The 25,718-nt window shown below is 40.6% G+C and overlaps 3 protein-coding genes across 3 annotated transcripts; all 3 read left to right on the top strand.

Annotated features, from left to right (window-relative positions):
* Positions 1-1,729: 1,729 nt before the first annotated feature.
* Positions 1,730-15,004, top strand: LOC110058799 (solute carrier organic anion transporter family member 4A1-like). Its single transcript, XM_020765459.2, has 11 exons — positions 1,730-1,812; positions 2,588-2,665; positions 4,038-4,164; positions 5,380-5,571; positions 6,166-6,545; positions 7,074-7,476; positions 9,185-9,362; positions 10,135-10,279; positions 11,150-11,325; positions 12,164-12,378; positions 13,146-15,004. The coding sequence occupies exons 3-11, from the start codon at positions 4,041-4,043 to the stop codon at positions 13,283-13,285; spliced, it is 1,953 nt and encodes a 650-aa protein (XP_020621118.2). The 5' UTR covers positions 1,730-1,812; positions 2,588-2,665; positions 4,038-4,040; the 3' UTR covers positions 13,286-15,004.
* Positions 15,005-16,863: 1,859 nt separating this feature from the next.
* LOC110058828 (uncharacterized) lies at positions 16,864-19,069 on the top strand. Its single transcript, XM_089283156.1, has one exon. It carries the CDS (start codon positions 16,997-16,999, stop codon positions 17,939-17,941), a length of 945 nt encoding a protein of 314 aa, XP_089139282.1. The 5' UTR covers positions 16,864-16,996; the 3' UTR covers positions 17,942-19,069.
* Positions 19,070-19,202: 133 nt separating this feature from the next.
* LOC149117429 (uncharacterized) lies at positions 19,203-21,880 on the top strand. The gene has a single exon (XM_089283155.1). It carries the CDS (start codon positions 19,299-19,301, stop codon positions 20,811-20,813), a length of 1,515 nt encoding a protein of 504 aa, XP_089139281.1. The 5' UTR covers positions 19,203-19,298; the 3' UTR covers positions 20,814-21,880.
* Positions 21,881-25,718: the final 3,838 nt, after the last annotated feature.

Here is a 25,718-nt window from a genome sequence, read left to right as displayed (position 1 = left end):
ACTAGGAATAGTACCGACCTTATTATAGAAAGAGTTAACTTAGAATGCACCTAGCGCGCCTTCTTCTACAAAGGTGCAACTATTTTTAATGATTCCTTTTAATGTGACTTAATTTTAATGTAACTTTTAACTAGTTTTACTTTTTTTTTTTACACAGGACCTGCATTGATGGTAGTTTTTCCTTAAAACTGATGCAGCCATCTTGCATAAATATGTTTGTATTATTATTATTATTATTATTATTATTATTAAAGATTCGCACAGCTATTGATGATATTGAAGCTGGTTTCGTTATTGGCTCCGGGCAACAACAAGTTGCCTAGGGAAGCCAAGAACACATTATTATTATTATTATTATTATTATTATTATTATTATTATTATTCCGGTCACATCAGCACTTTGTGTGGAGATCAAGGCGTTAGGGAAATAAACAGATTGTGACCAAACACACTTGATATTTTCTCTTATTAAACATAACATATTAGACATATTTTCTCTTATTAAACATAACATATTAAAGGAATTGCAATTGCATGCTCTACGATTGGTCCATTCGAGTAATCAAGTTCGTTACATCTCAACATGCACGTATTTTATCGATTCAGTCATAATTAATGTAAAATACGGTTAGAAACATTATATGGTTTAATAGAAGCAGTACCACTGTAATAAATCCATCAATTTAAAATTGAGTGTATTTTGAGCGTTGATACTGGTGAAAATCCATACGTGTCAGGTCTACAGTCCGTTCAAAAGTGAGAAAAGTTATTGTATGAATCAAATAACGAAACCAGTGGAGGCCGCACAAGAATGGCAGAGTTGGAGGAGAGACAGCGTGGCGAAAAATGAAAAGCACTGCTCAATATAGGGTCAGGTGGCGGGCATTAGTGGACGACCTATGTTCCGCCAGGAACGAAGGGGATTGAGTGAGTGAGTGAGTGAGTGAGTTTGGACGATAAAGCCAAGATACAGAATACAAAGTAGCGCACGATACTGACACGATGCACTGTCTAATAAGAAATATTAATTTATTCTGAATCCGCAAACAATGGGATGGTCTCAAGCTCCGTCCACCCTACCCCGGAGAAATTTGAAAATGGAGGTTTCACTCTGACTGAACGTATCAAATCTTTTGCGGGCCATACTGCGCCGGCTGCTAACGCAACTGTGGATCAGTAGTTACTTTGTTCTCACGCCATAGCTCAGTCGAACATAACTATTTTTAAAGAGCAACTTAAAACCGGAAACACATAGTAATCAATAGCGTGTTTTTTTTTTTTTGTTTGGTCTGACTTTAATAACGCGGCGAAAAACAGTAGGTAACAATAACAACAGAGACGGTATTTTTAAAGTCTAGAATCAAACGGCAGTCGGGGGGGGGGGAGACTTAACAAGTATGACTGGAGGTGTGGTCATCGTAAATTTCACTAAGAGGGAACAGTCAAAATGCTCCAGAATCTATGTTTGTTAGTGCAACTGACATTGAGTTCAACCTATAAATGAACCGGGATGCAGTTAACCACAACAATGATTTGTTATGGTCAATCGACAACAATGCCTGGCATACACACCAGGCATACCCGTCAGTCCCATCCCTACCCCCGCCTCCGCCGACGGGGAATTTTGAACACGTGGATATGATACGGTACACGTGGGGTTCTTAAAATCGCGCCTGGACGTATCCCAAAGAATGTTAACGTCACACATTAATCGTCTGAAGACCACGATTGTTTTAATTGTTTTGCGTGTTACGATGTCCCCGGAGGGCACGAGCTAAAGTCAGCTTAAATCTACAACAAACTGCCAACGAGGTAAATAACTAAAAAGAAAAGGCTTTTAAATTTGATTATGAGAACTGACTCTAGTGAAAGGGGGATAGGATAATTTAATGTCAATCTCAGGTGCGTGCGATGTAAGGAGGAAAGTTACACAGCGGGTCTCAGGGGTGGCGAAGGAAACTCTCCGCAAAATTTAAATTCAGTCAAATTTCACGGTTGCCATCCTCAGCGCCATCTCGGAGTCTAGATTTCTTTCACAAGGCTGGCAAAGACTCCTACTTGTAGAAGAGACGAAAGTCTCGCCGTCTCACAATGTATTGGATTTTTAATTTGCCACCCTTGGTGTCACACCGACAACGAAATGTTTCAAATTTGATCAGTTGCACTGAGAGTAGACTGTGTTAGAGTACATTCTGCTCTTCTACATGTAAGCGTTCTTTGTTATACACGGAGCGATTCTTACAGAAATGCTGAAGTCTTAAATTATTTCCATCTTGATGAGACGACACAATACAATGTTGATTTTCAAGTTCTCCAACGTTGTTGGAACAGCTCCAGTGCGGTACCACTTATTAGGAGGAGCAGAAGTTTTAACTTTGCGTTTGAATTTTTCAGGTTAAATAAAGGTGTTTAGGACCCCCAGAAATGTGCAACTGATAGCAATATTTATATATATTATTATGGTTTTAAATTAAAATATATTATACTACGAGGGAAGCTGTATTGGGGGCGGAGTGGCGTAAAATTGACCTATTGGGTCAACATAGAGGTATCTCCTCACAAACAGATTTTCGTTTAATTCTTATAGAGGACTTCCGCTTTGAGTGAAGAACCGGCCTTTCAAGAGAACTGTGACCCTTGGCATAACAAATCTTTTTCGTCCAAGGTATGTGCGAGTCTCTTTTTTTTTCGGTACATTTTTTCCGGTAATGACGCTATCCTTAATTTCAACACTCTGTGAGGGCCCAGTACGGCCTCCGTCTCTAAGAACATTTGGTGAACCGGCCACGGAATAATCGAGTCGTCTGATCATGTGGAAAGAGAGGCACACAGGATAATCAGGAAAGCCGACATGGAATAGATTTTGAAACTGGGACGAAAGAACATTAGGAGAAAACTCAGAGAATGCTAAAAAAAAAAATTCGATTTCTCCTTGCGCGCAATAGAATGATAACAATCTACAGGAATGACACCTTCAATCAACTTTAAAGATTTGAGAAATATTAAGAGAAAATAGACAGAAACTATCTCCGGTTACAAGTAGTCTTTTTTATAACAAGAACACGCACTTTTTTTTCCCTTAAACTCAGTCATTTCTACTATCGTGCTGACTGGCGCAAGGGGAGATTTCCTTGCGCTGAAATCACCGATTCTCGCATCATACTGTCGTTTCCTGATTTAGCCAACCTTGGTTAACTGTGAGGCTTATTGTATATCCGTGTATTCCATGCCATAAACTATGATTGTTGAACTGCGGGTGAACTGCGAGATTAACTTGTAATCGGGTTTTAGAAATATCTTTACCTTTTGGTCCACAAATTAAAAGGATCTATTTCCCTCCATGGTGTGAAACTGTGTTAAGTATATTTTTACATCGAATTAAGAATGAAATAGTATGCTAAGTAGATCTGAAACAATAAACCGGTTATATCAGGAAATAGATATGCCAAAGTCTACACCTACGTACCTGCCCACTTCAGCTCGTCACGCAATTTCCCTGCGTTGCATCGAGGTCGTGGTAGAAGGCGCGTGGCCGCGAGTGACCTGGGGCCCGTTTGTCGATGGTCCCGAAAAGTTTTCGCAACCGAAAAGCCATTGCAAAATCTCAAACCTTATGATTGCAGAGCTTTTTTATTTACGTATTCTCAATATGTAAAGAGGTTCCCTTCATGCAAGAAGTTTCATGCGCACGACCTCTCTGTTTTAAGATACGGATTAACTAAAAATGTCAAAAATGGCTTTGCGGGCCCGAAACGTTTCCAGGGCTTTCGAGAAACGGGCCCCTGGACCGTCTGAGAATCAGGCTACGTCGTGGCCATCTCAACACTGATTACGTTCAAAGCCGGCAAGGCTGAAGGCAATTTGACCCTTGATGAGTCAGACGTTTATAAGAACCTTGAGACGTTTATAAGAACCTTGAGACGTTAGATTGCGTATTGGTGACATTCTCTTTGTTTGTGGGTGACAATAGTCAACTGGGACCCTAATGTTTTTTGTAAATAATTCATAATATTTATTTTTGATTATTTTCCTTTTAGAATATGGATAAAGCTACTAAGCAGGATTTAAAATATGGCTGGTTTTCCTTCAAGCCAAGATGGCTCCAGATTGTCAACAATTCTAAATGCTTCCTTTTCTTGGTCGTCATACTCGCCACTGTTCAAAGTAAGTTTGATTTGTTTGCATTTTAGTTTTCTTCCATTGAAATGTGTCATTTTAAAATGACGAATTGAGAAAGCATAGCCTTGCATTGGCTTTCGTTTTTCTCAACTATATAAGAATTGAATGAAATATAATAATTTTCTGTCAAGAGCAGTTCGAAGGGAGAAACCGACTATGAGCGAGGTGATAGGCAATTTGCATCATGGCGTCATTTGACTACTACTACGTACCAGCTACGTACTACCAGAATCCTTCACTTTCTCTTTTTCTTATGCTAATTGGGGCATTTGTCATTTAAATCCTACTGGGCTTCAGAGTCTAAATAATAGGGAAAAAACGAAAGAAAGTCCGCAAGTTGTAGTCAAATGACGACAATGTGCAAACACTATTGGTTTGCACTGCTTCCCGAATTTTTTGCTAGGCAAGAGTGCTTTGCACTTCTCACCATTCTCCTCGCGGCTATGCTGTTTCCGTCAGAGGCTCCACCGCTGAACTGTAAAAAAACAAAGCGATGAAATCGATGCGCGAAATCCTGCCAGCTACGCGCAGGCTGAGAAGGATATTGTGTTAGTTCCGTTTACCCCTTTATTGTTTTCATTAAATCTAATCTGATTGGCATGTTCCGCATTTTGGTCTCCAGCTGTATCTGAAGGCTTAAAGATTCAACAATGTCTGCAAAAGACAAAACTAAAACAAAAATAAACAAACAAAATCAGACATAATATACCCCGTGATAATAATATACTTTGAGTAGGTTAAACACATTATCGCTTAACATCAAATCAATTTCTGAAGCCTCATCGTCATGTGCGCAACAGGCGCCAATCAGAATTCACGATTTCGCAAGCATGTAACCCGCACGGCATCGCTAAGCGCGGATAACCTTCATTTGCCAGTGAAATTGCTTTTTGTTTGTGTATAAAACATATGTTAGCTTTGTTGTTAGAGAACGCAGGACTTGAAACCAGTTTTTATGGCCCTTTAGCCAACTGAAACTAACCACACACTTAAAATGATCATTAATTTCAGACGCTTTTATTCAGTAGAGAAACGTTTTGATTAGTTTAATCGTGACGTTTGACGATCCTCGTCTTCGTGATTTGTCCGTTCACAAATGTGCTCAATTAGGGTGGAAGAATGGCAGTGTATAGATCGTTTAGCGTAGTCATAGAAAGTAACAGACTTGTTTGTTCGTTCCTTTTTTCCGAATTTAAACAGGTATGGTAGTAAGTGGAATGACAAGCATCAACCTTCCCGCACTGGAGAAACGGTTTCAACTGAGTAGCAAGGATCTCGGCCTCATTGCTGCTTCAAATGACATTTCCGCCATTCTACTTGTCTCCTTTGTTAGCTTTTATGGGGAATTTGGAAACAAGATTAAGTGGCTGGGATATGGAATGCTAATCACAGGTCAGTTTCAGTGGTGCATGCGTTATTTGAGGACTAGTAATGTACCACAAAAACGATTAGATGATGACTTCGGCAGGCTTCATGTCACCCAGATGCACGCCCCGTCTCTCTTCTTCGTATTTCCGTATCTATATTATCATTTTTTTTTTTTTTGGAAAATTTGACAGACTGACACGCCTCGCTCGTCAGATGACAAAGCTGTCCCTGCAGTAATGCGAACGCGCTAAAAAATAAATAAAATAAAATAAAATAAACTAACAAAAATAACAAAACAAATACAATATTTAGAGAGGAAGCCATATCAGCCTTAGCTAGCTTTCATGCAGGTCCTCTACCCTGGTCGAATTGGAATTTGGAGATGTTGGTTTTTGTAAAGGGAGGAAAACCCGAGCACCCAGGGAAAACCTTCGGAGCAAGGCGAGAACTAACAACAAACGCAAGCCACACATGGCACTGGGCCGGAAAAGAATGTCAAAAAATATCCAGAATTATCTGCAGCTCACAGTAGGTTTAACGATTTGAGATCCAAGTATATTGCAATACTGGTTAATTGTAACCGTTAATAAACGTGCCTTGTGTTTCTTCTTTTCGCAGCAATGGGCTGTTTTGTGTTTTTTCTTCCTCACGTCTTGATCAGTCCATACCAGCCTGTTTTTGCCAATAGCACAATCAGTTCGCGAAGAGTCGAAGAATGTATCATCAGCCATGGAAACTCAACCAGTAAAACCTGCATCTCCGAATACGAGTCAAGCAACAGGTTCTATCTGTTTATTTTCTGTGCAGCTCAACTGCTCATGGGTGCAGGCACTACACCGCTGTATTCTCTTGCGCCTGCGTACATCGATGAGAATGTTCAACCTAAAGCATCCCCTATTTACCTTGGAATATTTTTCGCGGCTGCGATAGCAGGTCCTGGCCTTGGATTTGTAGCTGGTGGGCCAATTCTGAACGAAATCTACATACACATAAACCAGGTTTGTAGATACTTGATTTTGTTTACACTTAATTTTTTCTGGGTGTTTTATTTTAACCTACTTCGTAGGTGAATATTGAGCTATGGGCGGCATAATGTTCTTTCAAAAGAGTGTTTTGTATTATACCATGTTTGATTTACTCTCTTTGCGCTTCTCGCGAACGAGAGTCTATTAGAACGAGGGATTGTCCCTTTAAGATCGCATAGAAGTTTAGAAAGCCGAGAATTTCAACTTTCCTCAGCACGTTTGATGCGGCCGCTATGGTAGAGTATCTTGCTAAAGAACTCAACACATAGAAAATATAATCATTATGACGAGTTTCATTACTAGACTTTGCGCCACACAAGAATTATAGAAAGAAATTAACTCCACTTTTTCTTCTTTTTTCCTACTCTCTCCTCATCATTGTTTATCCTGGGATGGTCGCTTTTTCCTTATTTCAGTATTCGGTACATATTACCATGAACTTCCTTCATGCTCTGAAGTATAGTTATACTAAAAGATTCTTTTTTTTTTTTCGAAATGCAGCCTGAAGGAGCTAATTTAACTGCCAGGAGCCCTCAATGGATAGGAGCCTGGTGGCTAGGATATATTGTAGCTGGTGCGGTAATTTTTGTTAATGCTGTTTTAATTCTCGGGTTTCCTCGTGAATTACCCGGATCAAGAGAGATGCGTGAAAAGGCCATCGAGGAGGGACACTTACCGAAAAAAGACAACAAACTTAGAGGAAGATTGAGAGATATCATTCCAGCCACAATACAGCTCTTAAAGAATCCAGTCTTCATGTTCAACACTATGGCAGTAACAGCTGGATCGCTGTTCGGGGGAGGGGTGGGCGCGTTCATCGCCAAGTTTGCTCAGTTGAAGTTTGGTGTTAACCCAGGATTGGCCGGGATCACTCTGGGAGCTGTGTTTCTTGTTGGTGCTTCAGGTATGTAGCTAAATGATCTGGACTTCCTTTATACTCCACGGAAGCTTACTTGTTTCATCTCTACAACTATCCATTTTGCCTTTTATAGCCAGCTTTTCATTGAACGCTTTTGCGGAGGCGACTGGCTGTATTGCCATTTATACGTTTAGAAAATACCAACTTTTAATCAAGTAACCTGAAAAGACAACCCTTGAGGCGACGGCGTACTTTTACAGTCTTGGACATAGTGCTAGTCCCAGACATAGTAATTATCCTCAGGCAGCTTTACCACGTAAATTACATTGCTCAGGAACTGATAATGCAATGTCGTGGAGCAACAAGCCGAGCAAGCCAAGGTTGACTTGAATATGTGGAACACTCAATTCATGAACCCCTTTTCTGTTTGCCTTTGAAACGTTTCATTCTAGAACTTTATGTTTGGAAGTTCACCTGCGTACATGTTTGTGTCGTTCTTGCGACCTTGGCTTCCACCTCCCCTAGGTATCTATTTTTCAAGTTTTCAATTGGTTAATCTCTGCTTACCTTATCAAGCAGCTGCGTTCGTTTAGGATTTACATCTGAGTACTTTGTTTTGTATCACCTGATTTACCCTTGCTTTGAGCCCCGGGCTGCGCGTCGTATTTTTAACTCTCTCCTCGGTGTTTGGATATCCCGATGAAACACTGTGTCTCGTGTTTGATATATTACTTAAGGTCGGTTCTCACTAACGCACAAATATAAGCATAAGCAACATACACAGACGGATTAGAGTGCTGCTAATATCGCTCTTTGCTTAGAAATTATCATAACTCAAGGTGCTGGTTATCAACATCATACTGCTTCTGCGTATGTCGGCTTATGCTTATGCTTATGCGCTGGTGTTAACAAACCCCCTGGATTGACCCCTGACTACCATCTCGATTCGTATCTCGAAATGATATTACTTCGTGTCGACCGAGGAAATCTGAGAATAAATTGGTTCTTCCACAGCCCCGCGCAAATTATTTCAAGAGAAGCTTTTCCTACAGGGGTGCTACATTGTAAGTTGTGGAACAGTCTTTTTCATGAACTTCGACCTACAGTTTGTTTAAACGAATTTAAACGTAAACTGCGTCATTACAGCTTTGAATGACACACGGCACCCTTGAAAAGCAACTTTAGTGATAGGATGGGTTTTTATTCCTATACTACTATATTAATTATTAGTTAGTTTAGCTAGTGGGCGACAAAAGTAGTCGAGACACTTTTAGAAAATTACGCTTTTCGATATTAACCACTTATTCTATTTTATTTGTATCTAGCGTTAATTCTCTGATACCCCCGACCCCCCAGTTCAATGTGGTCTGCACAGTCTAAGAAATAGAAAACTCAACATTGTTTGCGGGGGAAAAGGGGCGGGGAAATGTTTCCAAGACGCTCGAAAATCGAATTTTACTGCCAAGTGTCTAAACACTTTTGTCGCCTATTGAAGGCAGACTTAGATATTACACCTTTAAATTGAGTTGAAGTCATTTTTAACGTGTATATATAAATAAAGTTATCAATCAATCAGTCAATCAATCAGTCAATCAATCAATCAATCAGTCAATCAATCAGTCAATCAATCAGTCAATCAGTCAATCAATCAGTCAATCAGTCAATCAATCAGTCAATCAGTCAATCAATCAATCAATCAATCAATCAATCAATCAAGCAAGCAAGCATTTATTGATCGATGACCCTCTTGCAGGTGGTATTATCTTAAGTGGTGTAATCGTCAGAAGGTTCAATCTAAAGAAGTCCTGCCGTCTGTCAGCAAAGTACTGCGTCATATTTCAATTTCTTACCTTATGGACACTAGCTACTTTTATGATTCCCGGATGTGATCAGGTGAATTTGGCGGGAGTCGTCAAACCTTATTCCAACAGGTGAGTGTTCTACAGGAGAGAGTCAGCCAGTAATAACCCGTGGCAATTAAGATGAACTGTCCTTTCCCATGGCAATCACAGGATGGGACAGAAATAGAGTGGAAATATAGTTCTGTCTAAGGGCTCTGCGAGTTTCCTGAAGAAACATACAGTCCAACCTCTCTACAACGGCCACCTTAGGAACAGACGTTTAGTGAGGACATACTTTACTAAGAGGTTGCCATTGTTAGGAGATCAAAATAAGACCAAATCTCTCAACTGGTACGAAAATGTGTGGCCACTGTAGAGAGCCAGCTACTGTGGGAAGGCGGCCGTTAGTGGAGGATCGACTGTTTTTTCCTCTGACAATCTTTATTACTTTCTCTCCGCCGTTGTCTGTCAGTCAATACCTTCCAGGCTCAATTTTAACTCGGCTGTCGCTTCTGGATCTTTTATTCTGTGTTGGATAGCGACAGAGATTGGTGAATGCGAATAGCTGTTGGGAAGATTTCGCCAGGTCAGATTCAATTCTAATAAGGCATAACCAAATAATGAAATATTAGCAGAAGATGACCTCTACGGGTTATAAGTTTTTCATTACGGGTGGCGTGGTGGCCTTGTAAGGGTGTGACTCTCGGTATAAAAGCGTACCAAAAGGGTACGATAAAGTATAAGAAGCTTGAAATGCTCTTGGTCCTGATAGAAACTTGAATTGAGCACTGGGACCTACAGGCCATTTGAATTCTCTATTAACCCTGGAACTGAGTAATTTCTTCTGTTTTTTGATACCCAGCCAGTTCCAGACACGAAGTCCGCTGACCCCATGTAACACGAACTGCAGCTGCTCAATCGCAAACATAAACCCCGTATGCGGAGGAGACAAGTTGACTTATTTTTCGCCTTGTCATGCCGGGTGTTCAAAAGTCATAGGATCCAAGGTATGAAACATGGAGTATAATCTTGTGACACTCGTAAAGGTCCGTGAGCCTACCTCTAAGCTCTCAGAAGGCGGATTCCTATATGAAACTGATGAGTGTATACATTTTCACCCCTAAGAGATCCCAACTCCTTTTGATGAGCCGTTCCTTCTGGTTTTCTTTTTCGGTTTAATGCCCTATTAACATGTACATAACAACAGTGGACCAGTTTGTAAATTGTTCCGCAAGTCTGTGTAACCTTAATATTAAAGTGACATTGTGACACATTTGTAAAATGAAGTTAAAATTAAAATAAGTTGTAAAATGATCGAGGACTGAACTTAGAGAAGGAATAGTAAAGCAGACAGGCGTGTGTCCATTTTCAAATAAACGGTAAGACTCGTATCTTTTTCACCAGTCCCACACATGAAACTGCATGACATTAAGTTGCATTGATGTTAGCTTTTCAGGGGCGTAGCCAGAATTTTTCAAAGGGGGGTCACACTGTATCAAAAATGAGGGTACTCACCAGATTCTCATGGCGTTTCGCCACCTGTTGTAGCTTGTTTGCTCAAAAAAGGCTTACAAATGGGTGGTCACAGGCTCTCCAGGACCCTCCCTTAGCTACGCCCTTGCTTTTGCCGCAGCGGTCCCAGTTGTGCACATATCGGGGGTGACGAAAAGACGCCGGTCTAGAAAATCTATTTACAGGTTCAGCCCTGACGACCATAGAACGATTCATGTTTTATAAATCCCAAATGAAAACAATTTCTATTTATTCCGACTAATCGGGGTCGCGTTTTCAGTTTTGAATGTCGGACTGTCTAAAAAAAAGACTATGGAATTTCCGAACGCTTCAGCTTTCCCGAAGTTCAATTGTCTCCTTTTCAGGCGTTCAACTGTAGCTGTATTGGTTCTGCAGTAAATGGAACTCAAGCTGCAGCCGACAAAGGCTACTGTGACCGAGGGCCAGGGTGCAAGAATTTCACTTACTTCCTTGTAATCAGCTTTGCGTTGCTTTTGGCAGTTTTCCTGACAGGGATACCAAATAAAACAGTGGCTTTGCGGTAAGAAACTTGTGTTCAAATCCCCGGAGAGGCGGGGCTTCCCATATGAAAAGGTCGGGGGTGCTCGACGAAAAATTTGAATTAAACCCCTAAAGGAGACCAGACTGGGCGTGGCTCAAGGCTCATGTTTTTTTCGAGTAGACTCTTGAAGCTTCTTGAAGATTGTTCAAGGGCTAAAAATAGTGGCGTTTTGTCCTGAGCACCCTGAACTAGACAAAATCCCTGATTTGCATCCCTAGTGAGACGACGAACGAATAAGCCCGACCTTTTCACGTGGGAGTTCTTCCGGGGTTTAAAGCCCATGAGTGAAAAAGTATACTAGCATTCTGTTTACGCCGTTACTTGGTGGCGAATTGAAATAACAATAATCAACAAGGTAGTATAAGTTTTATTCCCGACAACACGAGGCAGCACGCCGTAGATGGATAGTGTTTAAGATTGGTAACTGAACTAACAGCAATTCAGGTCCCGTCCACACTACGCCGAAGAAATTGAAAAACCAAGTTTTATTTCCTGCTTTCCTCGGCTAGGCCTGCCTTCCACACGAATCCGTCACGAAAACGGAGCTCTTTGAAAACTCTTTCAAACCGGAGGAATTTGAAAACGCTGGCTTTGCGTTTTAGTATAGACGAAAATCATTTTTAAAACGGAGCTTTGCGAAAACGATGAAGTCACGCGGATATTCATGTAATTTCTCTGGCCGGTTTTTCCTCAAGCGCGAATCCAAGATAACCGTTGATTTTTCGTTTTCAAATTTCTCCTGCGCAGTGCCAACGCATGTTGCACACAATAACTGAGGATTGAACAGTTATTTAAGTATTCCATGTTCTCTCAACAGATGTGTACCAGACAATCAGAGATCCTATTCTCTTGGCTTTCAATTCATTTTTCAACGCTCTCTAGGATTTCTGCCAGGACCAGTTATGTTTGGTTGGATGTTTGATTCCCTTTGTCTGTTTTGGGGAGAAAGTTGTGGAAAGCGAGGCCGGTGTCAAATCTATAATATCTGGCGCTTGTCTTTGGGGATAACAGTGTTTGGGTCTGCTCTTAAAGGCAAGTGCAAGCTAATAAGAATACATGTATCACGATGCTTTGTTCCTATCAGATTCTTTAGCCGAAAGACTCATTTGTGATAAATAGACCTTTTCACCGATAAGGCGGCCATTTTGAATTCATTGTTTTAAATAGATATTATGGGATGCTCAGGAGGCAAATTAGTATTTATTTGTCCCCTGAGCATACCATAATAGCCATTGGAAACAATGGAATTCAGAAGGCCGAAGTATCGGTAGACAGGTGTATTGATTATGTTAAATTTGCTATGAAAGCGAATGAAGCCTAGCTTGTTGTAACATAATCGCTGATCTACCTAATGCGTATGTTAATTCCAGTTGTGTGTATCCCCCGGGCAATAGTGGGACATTAGGAGTCGGACATTAGCCTTCCAGCCAATTACCGCGGGGATTAAGCCATTTCGCTTTCTTCACCTTACAGCATTAGGACCAATTCACCGGCACTGATAGAACGTAGCGCTAAAACCCGGCAGGATTTCTCAGTCAGTCAAGGAGTACAACTTGCTTACCATTAAACCAGCGTGCCTATCTTACCTTACTGGGAAGCCGCTGATTTTTTATTAATGGTGTGATCGTTTTAGTCTTTCTGTTTACTCAGCGGGAGTTTACCCATAACATTCTATGGGTCTCTATACATGACTGGAAATTGGCTCACAAAATTTTTATTTTTTGAATGTCCAAATCAAAGCTTTTATTCAATTTTTGTTAAATCATAACGTTAATTATTGCTCTCTTCAACATTTTCAGGAATGGCTTTGGTATTCTATTTCCTTACTTTCTGGTTTTGTAAATCAAGCTACGAGGAAGAAAGCAAAACTGAAGAAGACAAGCCTAAAGAAACGGATGCAGTAAACGAAGAGTTGCTGTGCGCGGAATCCGTTCTTTGAAGCATGCAGCAGCTGCAGCTCAGTACCGCTGAGCTCATTTCATTTAAACCATTTCTATTATTCGTAGCCAGTTCTTAAGCTGTAGGCTCCGTTCACACTACGCCAAAGCAAATTTGAAAACGCAGCTTTATTTCTACGGTTAGGCCTGACCTACCACCCTCACTAATCCGTCACGAAAACAGAGCTTTTCGAAAACACCCTTCAAACCGGAGGAATCTGAAAACGCCAGCTTTACGTTTTAGTGTGAACGATAACATTTTGAAAACGAAGCTTTTCGAAAACGATGACGTCACGATAATCATGTGATTTCCCTGACCGAGTTTTCCTCAAACACAAATCCAAAATGGCCGGCCGGTGATTGTCGCGTTTTCACATTTCTCCAGCGTAGTGTGGAGGGGCCTTACTTGTAAATAATTCTGTAATCGTTTTAGCTTGCCTCGATGGCTCAGGCCATCCAAACATTATTTTCATGGATGTAAAATTTTGATTGTACTACACGATGGAAACGCTTCACGACTTGAGCCATTATAACATGAATACTTCATTATCACGATCAATTTTATTTTGGCCTGACGGAAACACTAAGTCAATCATTTTCCAATAGTGGGGTTCCACTATGTTACTATCACTGACTATCGGAATGTTCTTTGGTATTGAAAAAACTAAGTACCCTTTCCTGTTTGGTCTCCAGAAATCTGATTCGTTCACTTGATACATCGTACCTCTCGGAAAATTCTATTCAATTTTACTCTTGACAAGATCTTATGGCGTAGTCTTAGACTATAAGGAGTGGTCTTTGGTCTGGCCGTGACAACGCCTAGCCCGTTGACTACGGCGACGCCGAGGATGACGCCTCGTAGTTGATGATAAATGATTCTTCCCTAACTACCATCAACTGTCAAGAACTATCATGCGTGGTCAAACGGGAAAAACTGTCATCGACTATCATGGAGAATTTGAACAAGCTCAAAGTCAATGATAGTTATTGTTGATGATAGTCGATAATAGTGCATGACAATGGGTGGTCAAGCGGAAACGCGCGCTCTATATATCATTGGCCATTTATCAAAAATCATGCGCCGTTTGACCCAGGCTTAATGGAGCTCCCTCACGGTTTGAGCACCAAAAGTTCAGCCTCAATTGTTCAAGTTCGTCGCGTTTGTAATCCAGTAAATCTTCGCCATCCTTAACCATCCTAGTTTTCTTTATGGTACATTATTGTCTCTTTGGTGCTTTTTTGTCCTAGTAAACTACTATCTTCAGGTTATGTTCAATAATTAGAGATTATTTTGTACGTGACCAAAATAACTCAAAATAACGGAGCTCCTTTAAAGCTCAGTCCAGGCACCAGATTTCAGTTCCCAAGGATGGACGGTATGACGTCATCAATGGTCAGATTACCCAGTGGAAAACGTTTAGAGTCTATTATTTACCAGTATAATAGAACGGAACGGAATGAATTCGCCTTTAGTCTGATTAGTTAAATCGCAAACTGCAATCTTGATTTTTTTTGTTTTGATTGTATTTTTCCGTGTGGCAAATGTATATATTGAAAAGGGCTTACTTTCAACGTAGAGCATACGAAGTTGCTTACAATAAATTAGTGCGATCTACAAAGCAGTGAGTTTCTGATCGCTCATGTATTGATCAATTTCAATGGTAAAAGGTGGTTTAAAAACCGGTTTAAAATACTTTAATAAAAATTATTATTCTGTAACAGATATGGCCTTATTGTGCGGCACTGCTGTAATGACAAAGTTTATAATCCATCAAGTATTTTCGCTCGCGCGCGATTGGTCTAAACTCGTCACGTGACTGAATATTCCTGAATTTTCAAAACTGCGCGTGTTGCGAAAAATACTTGGAGGATAATAAACACAATGGCCTCTATTTGCTGCGAAAATATGCTAGGATATTTGTCCTTGGACATTATCTGCTCCTCAAAGCTCACATTTTTCCGAGAGCGTAGCTCGAGGAACTGACTGTTCGTTTCCGCGCCAGATGTTTATATAACCGACCCACATGAATCAGTGAAAATACCTTGTTTATACATTATGACAGTTTACGCTAGTACTATTAATTTAGTTCCTCTGAGCTCTACATACTAGGCATTCGGTCTGTCCACAAAATATCTGGACACAACATTGCCCTGTAGGAATCGGTACATCTTCAGCACTGTTGAGCCTCTTTGTGACATTCGAGGGTTGTACTGCTTCATTTGGTATTTCAATGTTTCAACATGCTAGAAGTCAGTTTGAGTTGACTAATCAGTTCCAGCATGAGCGTTAAATGAAGCCGGCTTGTTGAACACGGCATTGCTCTGGATGAATTTGTAGATCGTCCTTCCAACACTTGAGCCTCTTTGTGACATGTGTGGGTTGTACTGCTTCATTTGGTATTTCAATGTTTCAACATACTAGAAAGCATGCAGTCTGAGTTGACCAATGAGATCGAGCATGAGCTTGAATTGCCGCCTTGTTGGACACGACATTGCTCTGGATGAATCTGTACATCTTCCTTCCAGCACCGTTGGGCTTCTTTGTGACATGCGTGGGCTACACTGCTCCAAGCATTTCTTTTTTCAATGTTCGAACATGCTAGGAGGCAGTTTGAGTTGACTGATGTTCTAACATGAGCGCCTTTGTTGCTGTTATTTCGCTGGACGAAGATCGCGAACTAATGAGGTGGATATCCGTCTGACCTCGTTGCTATCCTTTGGACACGCGTGAACTCGTAAAAATTTAGAATGTGCTTTGGAAATGAAGTATTACTTTGACTTTACAGTATGAACGAATCGAAACGCTGGAAAATAGCCAGCGCGAGAATTGGAAATAAGGACAAATGCAAGCACGGAGCGCGTCAGCGTGCCGTTAGGCCGACGGGAAGGATAACACACCTACCTTTTTCCTCTGCTGTGAACAGTCCTGGCTACTCTGATAATTCTTATCTCCAATCACGACTACTGTAGGTCCGATTACTGTAGAACTTATCAAACACAAACTGAATAACAAGAACACAGGGTTCAAAGGTAACCCAAGGTCAATGTATTGTTGCGCAACTAATTCTTCTGCAACTTTATTACTGATAATAATCTCATATAAAATTGGAGTAAGAACGTCTGCGTCACCAATATCCTCAGGTGTTTTTTAATTATTACTTCAGTTTGTTAATGTTACAAGAGAACTGCTACATAGAAAGAGAACGTGTTCTTCGCACCGTACACGTGGTCCGCCCTAAGTTCCTCTCCGCCACGCGAGCGAGTATGTTTTGTTGATGCTGCAGCAAGTTCCTCTCCGCCATGCGAGCGAGTGTGTTTTATATATTGATGCTGCGTTCCAGTTGGATAAAAAGCAGCTCGACGATGAATTATTGTCCATTGACGGCAGCAGGTCAGATTAACAATTTATGCAAAACATCTCGCTACACTTGTGATTCAAACCGTTACACTTGGCCAAGAACCTTTCAAACGTCGACGCACGCAACACTCGCGCCAATGTGATCGACAATCATACAAAAGATCCTGCATGATTAATTATGTTCTGATCACAACCAAACGTCACATAAGTAATTACACACTTCACTCCAATATATGCACCGTCGGGTCTATTTCCTGGTGGCAGTTGGGCGGCTGACTGGAACACACAGAATAACTCGATTACCAAATGTAAGTCGACGGGATAACTTGTTACTTAGCTAAGAAATTTGCAAGCAATGTCAGCTAATCGGAATACACTTCACCGACGCAGTCTTCCCGTTACTAGTCAGGAACATTCTCAAGTTATAGCACATAGGGAACGACTACAAGAAGGAGACGGCAGTCTAAATAAAGATCAGCGTATTTCAAGCTTGGGAAGCTTTGATCATGAAAGCGACAGAAAGTACCTACTACCAAGTGTTGTTCTGCATCACAGAAACGAAGATATAGGTCGCTTAGAGGCACAAATTGCGGCAGAACAAGATGAAGCTCCTCCTCAGTGTTTGCCTGACGACATAACCCGGAAAAAAATGGAGGCAATGAAGATAGATCGTTACCAAGGGAAGCTACCGAAATTGAAGCCGGCAAACAAGCCAAATTATGGCATGTCTTATCAGGCTGGAAAAAAAGAGGCGACCAGGATTCCGAGGAAACGTGGCCGCAGCTTTAGTTGTTCAGCTTTAGTTGTTGACGAAACCAAACAATCTGTAAAGCTGCCTAACATATTTGAAACGCAAATGCCCAGCGCTAGACATTGCATGTCAGCCAGCTACGCTGACATCAAGCATGTGCAGTATGCTAGCGACGGTATGAATAGATCAACTTTGAAAAAGCGCCGTAACCAGCGTTGCATTGGAATACAAGATACATTGCTTGATAAGGATCTACGATTGAGAGTCAAGGAATTCCTGCAAAAGCCACAACCGAAAGCTAGCACTCCAAGTCTTCGAACAAAGAAAATTCCCGATATTCAGCTCGAGGGGAAAGAAAAAAGGATTCATTATGACAGTAGCCTAAGGGAGCAGTTTAAAGGTGTTCCTATTAACACTAACTCATGTCCACTGATGAGTCATTTCAAGGACAGAAAATGGTACTATCAAGACAAAACTGGAAAATGTCGCTATCTGAGAGTTCCAGAATCGCCAGTCCCTCCTGTTTCGTTCGTATTCACTGAAGACTAGAACAGAATCAATTTTTATTATTAATTACTTTTTTTTTCAATGGTAACGATTTCAGTATTGGCTAGCTCAACTGCAAATTGACGTGTCTCCGTTATATACTGATGATATATCATCAGTTTAGTATAAATCTATCAGCGTTTTATCGTGTATGCCGTTCTCTGATTGGTTACGCTACTCACTATCTATTCTGCTGTAGATGGTGAGTAGCCTAGCAGTGTGCGGTTCCTAACAAACTGGCGATCGCATCCGTCTTTGCGTTTTCGAAGTGTCTGTGAAGAGGATTTATATAGAGTTTTGAACGACTGGTAGATGATACCAAAATCTCGTTTCTCGCTCTCGATTTCTATGCGTGATCAGTTGACGAGGGCTCCGCCCTCATCAACTATCACGCGATATAAATATCTCGAGCTAATATTGCTTACTTTGCTCAAACGATCTCAAATTACGACTCTGACGTCATCTATACATCTATAATCTACTAGTTACTCTGTAAATCTGGGCAAACTTTCGAGCAATTTGTGAATTGTCTCGCACTGGATTTAAGCGAATAACTGAATTTGTCACGTCTTTGGTAGACAACTTGCAAGAAACGTTGCTTTAGACTCTTAATACCACTTGGGCAGAGCATCAAAACTTTAATTTTGTTTAAAATATGTACAGCTTATTTTTAGATCATCAACGCTCGGCTGTTACCCGTACCACGAAACGAAAGCAATGCGACAAGTGTTATTATGACTTGCTACAAATGAAATTTGTTCTTCAACTTGCTGTTGCAACAAAACTGCGAGACATCTTACATACAACGCCATGTTCATCCAAAGAAATCCGCCGTATCTGTTGTTTATTCTGTTTATTTTATAAATAGAACTGAAATGTAGATATTTTTGTTACAAACACGAACAGATCCTGATCTATGGCGGCACTTGGTTAGTCCACATTTTATTTCTGAACAATATATCGACCAATATTTTTAATAATGATGTTGTTCTGTTTCAGCTCCGTTCCGTTTTCGCACGAATGAGTTTGTTTTGGTTCTCAGTTGGGATAAACAGGAAACGTTATATTCGCTGTAATAATGGAAATATATCTAAACCTTTCATGATGCTAATAAAAATATGTATCAACGAATCACGACCGTAAGAATACTTTGCATTGCAGTACCAGTTTTCGTTCATTTGTTTTCGACCATATTTTTGTCAGAATAATTTAAAAGTCCTTGCTTATAGCGTGACTTTTTTTCCGTTTTGTGGTCACAAGTCATTTCCTCTGTTGTTTTGATAAATACGAGGTCACATGGTTCAATTTCCTATTCTTTGGACCTTCACTTGAAGTCTAAATTAACGATTATTCCCTACAAATGCTTGCGGCAAGCGCTTTGTTTTCTCGCGATATGAACAAAGAAAGAAATCGTCGATTTTCTGTAGAACAAACGAAGTTGCCGACAACGACAACGAGAACGTTTAATATCGTTGCGGAACATGATTCAAGTCCAGATCATTTGTTGTTTGTTGACCGATTTAATTTGCAAACACGATCTACAGAAGACAAGGTCAGGGACGGAGAACAGCCATCAAAAGGACTGACAGTGGACCTCAATGACGAGGCAGTCACTTCACTCGACCAAGAAGTGTGCCGCCCGGAATTCTCGCACTTCTCTGAGGAAAACAAGAAAGCATCTGAGCCGATAACAAAACAGCCTCAAGCTTTCTTCGTCAAAAGATCAGATCAAAGTCCCCGCGGTGATATTGGCAGATGCGTAAAAAGGCATCGGTCGCCTCAAGAAAGCAGTTTGGCAAAACAGAGCCAATTTGATACCAATCCGTCTTCAATTTCTGGCCGGCGGATGTCATCCCCTGGAAAACTTCTGAACATTCCTTCAAACAAGCAAAATTCTGCCTCTACAAGGATCGTAACGGCATTCGAAAGGAAAACAAACCGGTTTATCACGCAAGTAAATCACTCATTGCACGCCAAAAAGGAATCACGCGATGGTTTGCCACAAATTACCACCTCTCTCGAAACACTGACAACAGAAGAGTATTCCAAACGAAGCAAATCTTCAGAAGACGTGCGTAAAGATGGGAAAAAGACGAGTGAATGGTCGTCACAAAGTTTCTGTTCAGACAAGTCGACAGATCGAAGTCAAAGACTTCTTGAATCTAAGATAATTCCGGAAAGCCGTCTGACCCCACCGAGAACTTTGGTAACCGAAGAGGCTTCTGAGATTCTGAGCGAGAAGCTGAGCAAAACCAAGATAATCGTACAATCCAGTAGACTTGATGATGCTAAAGCAAAAAATACCTCTATTGCAGGACCTGCCGATTTCCAGATTGATAGTGATGACTTACCAGGGAAAACGAAAGTCAAGGAAAACAAGCGCATTAACGATAGAAAGATCTCTCTTGAATATCCCCGTGCCTCTTCTACCAGCGAAAGAATGAAACGGCACCAATCAAAGAAGGTGTCAATGAGCGCTCAGATGAAGGTAGATCACAGACCGAGGAGAAAAACTCCTTTTCGGATGGATGGCACGACTGCCAGTGGTCAGCAGGATTCAGCTACGAACCCGGAACATGATTTAGACCTGAAAGTCAAGGATTTCTTGCGAAAGCACCAGCCAAAGGCAAGTCCAAGAACGTTGAAAGTGAAAGCGGTCAAGAAAAAAGCCGCTTTCCCTCCGAGCAAATTACGCGAACGAAGAAGCCAAGAAAGAATCACTGTTAACACAGATACATGTCCCAGTACCAATCTTGTGAATCAGGATCGATCCTGGTATTATCAAGATAGGAGAGGCAAATGTCGGTATCTGAGAGTTCCTGAATCACCTACTCCACCCATAGAATGGGTGTTTCAAAGAACATCGTCCCCTTGAGTTCTCAAAGCGATCATCTCATGTATGTTTTCACTATATTATTTTCTTCTAACATTTACATGGTTTAATTGCTGCGGAGCGAGCGTAGCGAGCGAGCAACAACATAATCAGGATTTAAGAAGAATATATAGAAGGGGGTACGAATTCTCGAATTCATCACTTTTTACCAGAATGCATTGCAGTTAACCAGACTGCACTGCGCCACTTTTACTGGAGTGCATTGCGCCACGAACAACACGAGGATGTCATACTCGTCGAGCCGTCGTCCTTTTTCGCGTGGATTCCACTGAGAAAGTTTGCTCTGATTTACCTGTAAAGCGGTGTGAAGGAGATCGTGCTTGACTTTTACAACTCTTGCTATGCAGAATGTGAAAGTTTGTAAATCTGGACGATTAATTGTGACATCTTAATCTTAGTATGTCATTTCTTAGCGGTCTCTCCTCCTTCGCCGAATTCTTAAATGAAGAGAAATCGTCGTTACTAAAGCCTGTAGAATAATTAAAACAAACGAAAACCGTGGAACACGCTGATTTCATAAATGCTGCAATCTATTCCTTTTCATCGAAACATGAATTTAAAGTCTTTCACTTCACTTCACTTCACAGCTAAAGCTTGAGCATTTTCACACATCGCGATGAACACGTTCTCGACACAGTCTGTCAAGTTCTAGAGATATTTAATGCGTACCAGTGCAGAATTTATAAGTTAGATTTCTGCTCCTACAATTTCCACATCTTTCGATTTTCGCGATCTGGTAAAGGGGAGGCTGATGTGTATCGTTTTATGTCCAAACATACTTCAGATCACAATGTGCTTTTTTGTCTCGATCCTTTGTCACACCTCGCCATCGATGCGTCATCATGCATGAAGTTGATGCATACAAGGACAGATTTTAAGTGACACCACGATTTGACACTACTTTGAGAAATAACAGTTAATTTAAGTCTTGAAACACGCAGATAGATGAATCACGGCGTTAAATATGTCACTATCAACAGAATGTGCCGCAGCATTACTATCTTTTAGATACCCTAGTATCTACAATATATTGTTAATTGTTTGTCGAAGTTTGTTGATAAATCTGCTTTCTACTTCGAAGTTTCAGACAATTATAACATTGACTGACTGACTCCATTCATGAACAGTGTTCCTCGCACGCTAACACGGGTTGCCTTAATTGTTCTCCCTTTAAATTGAAACACTCTGTCGGCGAGTTTCTCATTTGCTAATTCGCAATGTCTTTTGCACCTGGACAACAAAACAGGCTTTAGGTAAAAATAATGTTTTGCAGTTCTCTTATTCCATTTAGGGCGGGTCCTCGTTGTTTGAATATGTTTTCAGTTACACGTAAAGGCGAAACCGGAATTTCGAGACTGTGCAAGTGAGTGATTTTGTGCCTTAGATCTGTACGGGTCCGCAAATGATCCCGTACCGCAAATGGTCCCCAGATTGGACCGCAAATGATCCCGGACCGGAAATGATCCCCGATAGGGACCGCAAATGATCCCGACTAAAAAATAACGAATGGCATAGGTGGTATAGTGTGGATAGGGAATTGGCGTACATGAATACCGATGTTTTTATTAAAGCCATCTCATAATCATAATGGCTTACAACTTGCTTTTTTCATACTTTCGACTAAATTTTGCTGCTAACTACGATGTTATGAATATCACCACTCAATCATCAAAACACGACTTGGCTTGCATTTCTTTGTAGTTCTCAGTAAAATTATGATCAGTACAACATACGCTACATATCCTCCTTTGTTAAACACTGATATTTCGGTGTTATTGTTAAATCACATTTTATCAGCCATTAACGCCACTCGTCTAAAGTTTTAAACTAAATCTAATCGTGAAGCAACTATTAGGAGACGCCGTCACCTGAGTAGACCCACAAGCCTACAACGCTTCATCATGACTCTGTATTAAAACACCTTAGTGTGTAGGCACTGGAAATTTGAACAAATTTATTTTGTAATTTTTCCTTGGTGGTATTTTGGCTTTAATTCCTCGGAAATGACTACTTGAGTATTCTAAGAAGCCAAAATTCCAAGCTATAGTTATGAAGTTCAGCTTCATGACCAAGCAAGGCCGAGGCTTGCGCTTCGTTTTGACAAGTTAGCCGTTTGATAGATGTTTGATACTATCACCACCGGAATTTCGAGAATGTCTACGAGTATGTGTTTTTCTAAGACTTCTAATTCAATAGATCGTCTTCACGTGACGTGTTTTTATCCTCATCAGGCATAAGAGGCGGTATATTTATATCTGTTTACAATTAGCGTGCTTCGTTTGGAAACCAGAGCATTTTGAATTTCAGGGTTATGGAGGTCGCGTGACACAAGGTTACGATCGAGTTTGTTGAAAAATATATACTTATCTCATGATTTTGAGCCTTTTTAGAAGTTAGAGCATTATGAAAAGTGCTTATGTAAATGCCTGTTTGTTTAGTACTGATAATCAGTCGCCTGGAAAGCCAAAGTAAGTTCCAGATGTTTATACTATATTCCGGCCGCTATATTGGTGTACCACGGATGTATACCAACATGGCGGCCTTTTTTTACTGGGCTCTGTAAATTTCTGGGAAACATTTACGACGAATAACTGATGTTTGGGGAAACGCACAGGCCTAAAACTTGGCGGAGTGTCTTATCTAGTTACCTTCTATAACGTACATCACAATTTCTTAGCTTTTTCCATTGGTTGGTTTTCGATTTTTTTTTTTTTTTCTTATTGCGTGACAGTGAAACCGATCTGAATCGTTCGAAGAACAAAACAGCACCTGTGGAATATTTTTTTGTAAAATGATAAAACGTGTTTTTTAGTTCATAATTTTTGTACATGTTCTCACCTTCCTCTGATATAAATCCATGCCACTCCTTATTTTTTGACCGGGATCATTTGCGGTCCAATATGGGGATCATTTCCGGTCCGGGATCATCAGCGGTCCAATTTGGGGATCATTTGCGGTCCGGGATCATTTGCGGTCCTGGGATCATTTGCAGACCCGTACAGATCCTTCAAAACTTTTGAAACAAACCTTGATAAATCGCGTGCAAAAAGGGGAAAATAGCATATACATAGACTATTATTTTTTCGCAATTATTAATTAGCTGAAATCACTTTGGAAAGACAAAAAAATTATGTCTGTCGGTTATGAATAACAAAAGTATTACAGTAAAGAACAACGTCAACCAAATTGCAACTCACTACAATCAAATAAGAATTTCGAAACGTATACTGACCTTAATAGCTCTTTCCAAACGTCACATCTTTTGTGGTCGTGGTGGCTCTCCACATAGGGCCCAAAATGGCGTTAACTTCGAAATCATATAATAAATTGTCAAGAAGAGGTCTGATCTTAACTCTTTCTATATCTGTCGCTCCATAGCTCCTGTTTCTGTCCCTTCGAAAGTAGTTCCACGTCTCGGTACTCTTTCAAAAATGTCATTTAAAGCGGTGGATATTTTACCCATTGCACCAGATTCTCGCCGACCATGTGATTCCCGCTACACAATGACCCACTTTTCGCGCGTGCTTCTCGAAGACCCACCGATCCCTTTTAAGCTTTGAGTGACCGTATTAACGGGATAGGCTCAAATCTCATGACTGATGTAGATTGGGTGACTTCTTGAACAACTATATCACAAGCTCACTCCTACACAACTTTTATTTAAAAAGTATCCCGAATGCAGATATAATTATACAAAAAAAAAATTGAAACTTCAAATCATTTTATAAAATAGGAATAACGGAAAGATGAACATAACTGGTTTGAGTGCACGTGGCCGTATAAACGGAGTAAAATTATAAAGGATTATACAGGTTGGGATTTCAGAATGTGGCCGTTGGCCGCATTAACGGGGTGGCCTCATTAACGTGGTTTTGTTATTTAAAAAAATGTGTAAGCGTTTCGCCAGTACAAAAAAGTGGTCGTGATAACGGGGTGACTGTATTAACGAGGTGACCGTTAGGCGGGGTTCCACTATACCAATTGAACTGCAACACATACAACCTAACAAGGCCCACTAACAACTGAGGGTCGAGCGAAAAGAGCTGAACATTCTTTGACGCCTTTTTCCCCCCTTTAATAACTATAGTATTTTACTATTTTCATTACCTTAGTCTCAACACTATATTCGTATTTCACACTTTGGTACTTCAAGCGAGCGCAGCGAACGAGTGAGATATTGTTTTTGCCACTAGAACATAAAATTCATATCTTTGAGCCAACGTGTAATGTTCTTTTTATTGATAGAGAGTTTAAGCATGACGTTTACGGCAGGCGGTAAACGGCAAAGATTACCTCTGTATTTGTGTTGTCTTACCTAAATCACACAAAATCACCTCAAATAAAAATATTTTCACTCTACTGTATAGACATCTGAAGACAGATGGCAAAAGTTTCATTTTTGCTGTTTGCCGTTTGACGTAACGTCATTCTCAATCTCTCTATTATTTGACAAAAACTGCAGAAGAAAATCGAAATTAAAGCACAACCTTTATGTTAACTGCAGCTTGGCGACTGGAGTATCTTGAATACCTCTCCTTTGGTTTTCTTTGAAGAAACTCAGATTGAATAGTTAGGCCACATGAAGTTTCATCATCATTTTGGCATTTTTGGCATTTTCCTGCTCCTTAGTGAACGATTTTATGTCGTCTTCAGTGATTTTAACTTCCCTATCGCTCGCCATCTTTCAACCGACAACCGGTGTTTGGCACTTTGGCGCAGTATGGCAGCCATGCAATACAATGGCGCGAAATGACGTCATTGATATCTTTACTAGTGAGGATATGGAAAATTTGCCATTGCGGTCCCGGATGTCAATTCGCATGAATTTTACGAGTGGTGTTTTTTCCAGTAAAATTCTCCTGTCTATATAATAAAATGGAATATTAT

This window comes from Orbicella faveolata, unplaced genomic scaffold (genome assembly GCF_042242905.1).
Source record: "Orbicella faveolata isolate gen_17 unplaced genomic scaffold, um_ofav_v1 contig_12, whole genome shotgun sequence".
Classification (NCBI taxonomy): Eukaryota; Metazoa; Cnidaria; class Anthozoa; order Scleractinia; family Merulinidae; genus Orbicella; species Orbicella faveolata.
This window is presented reverse-complemented; position numbering and strand designations above follow the sequence as displayed.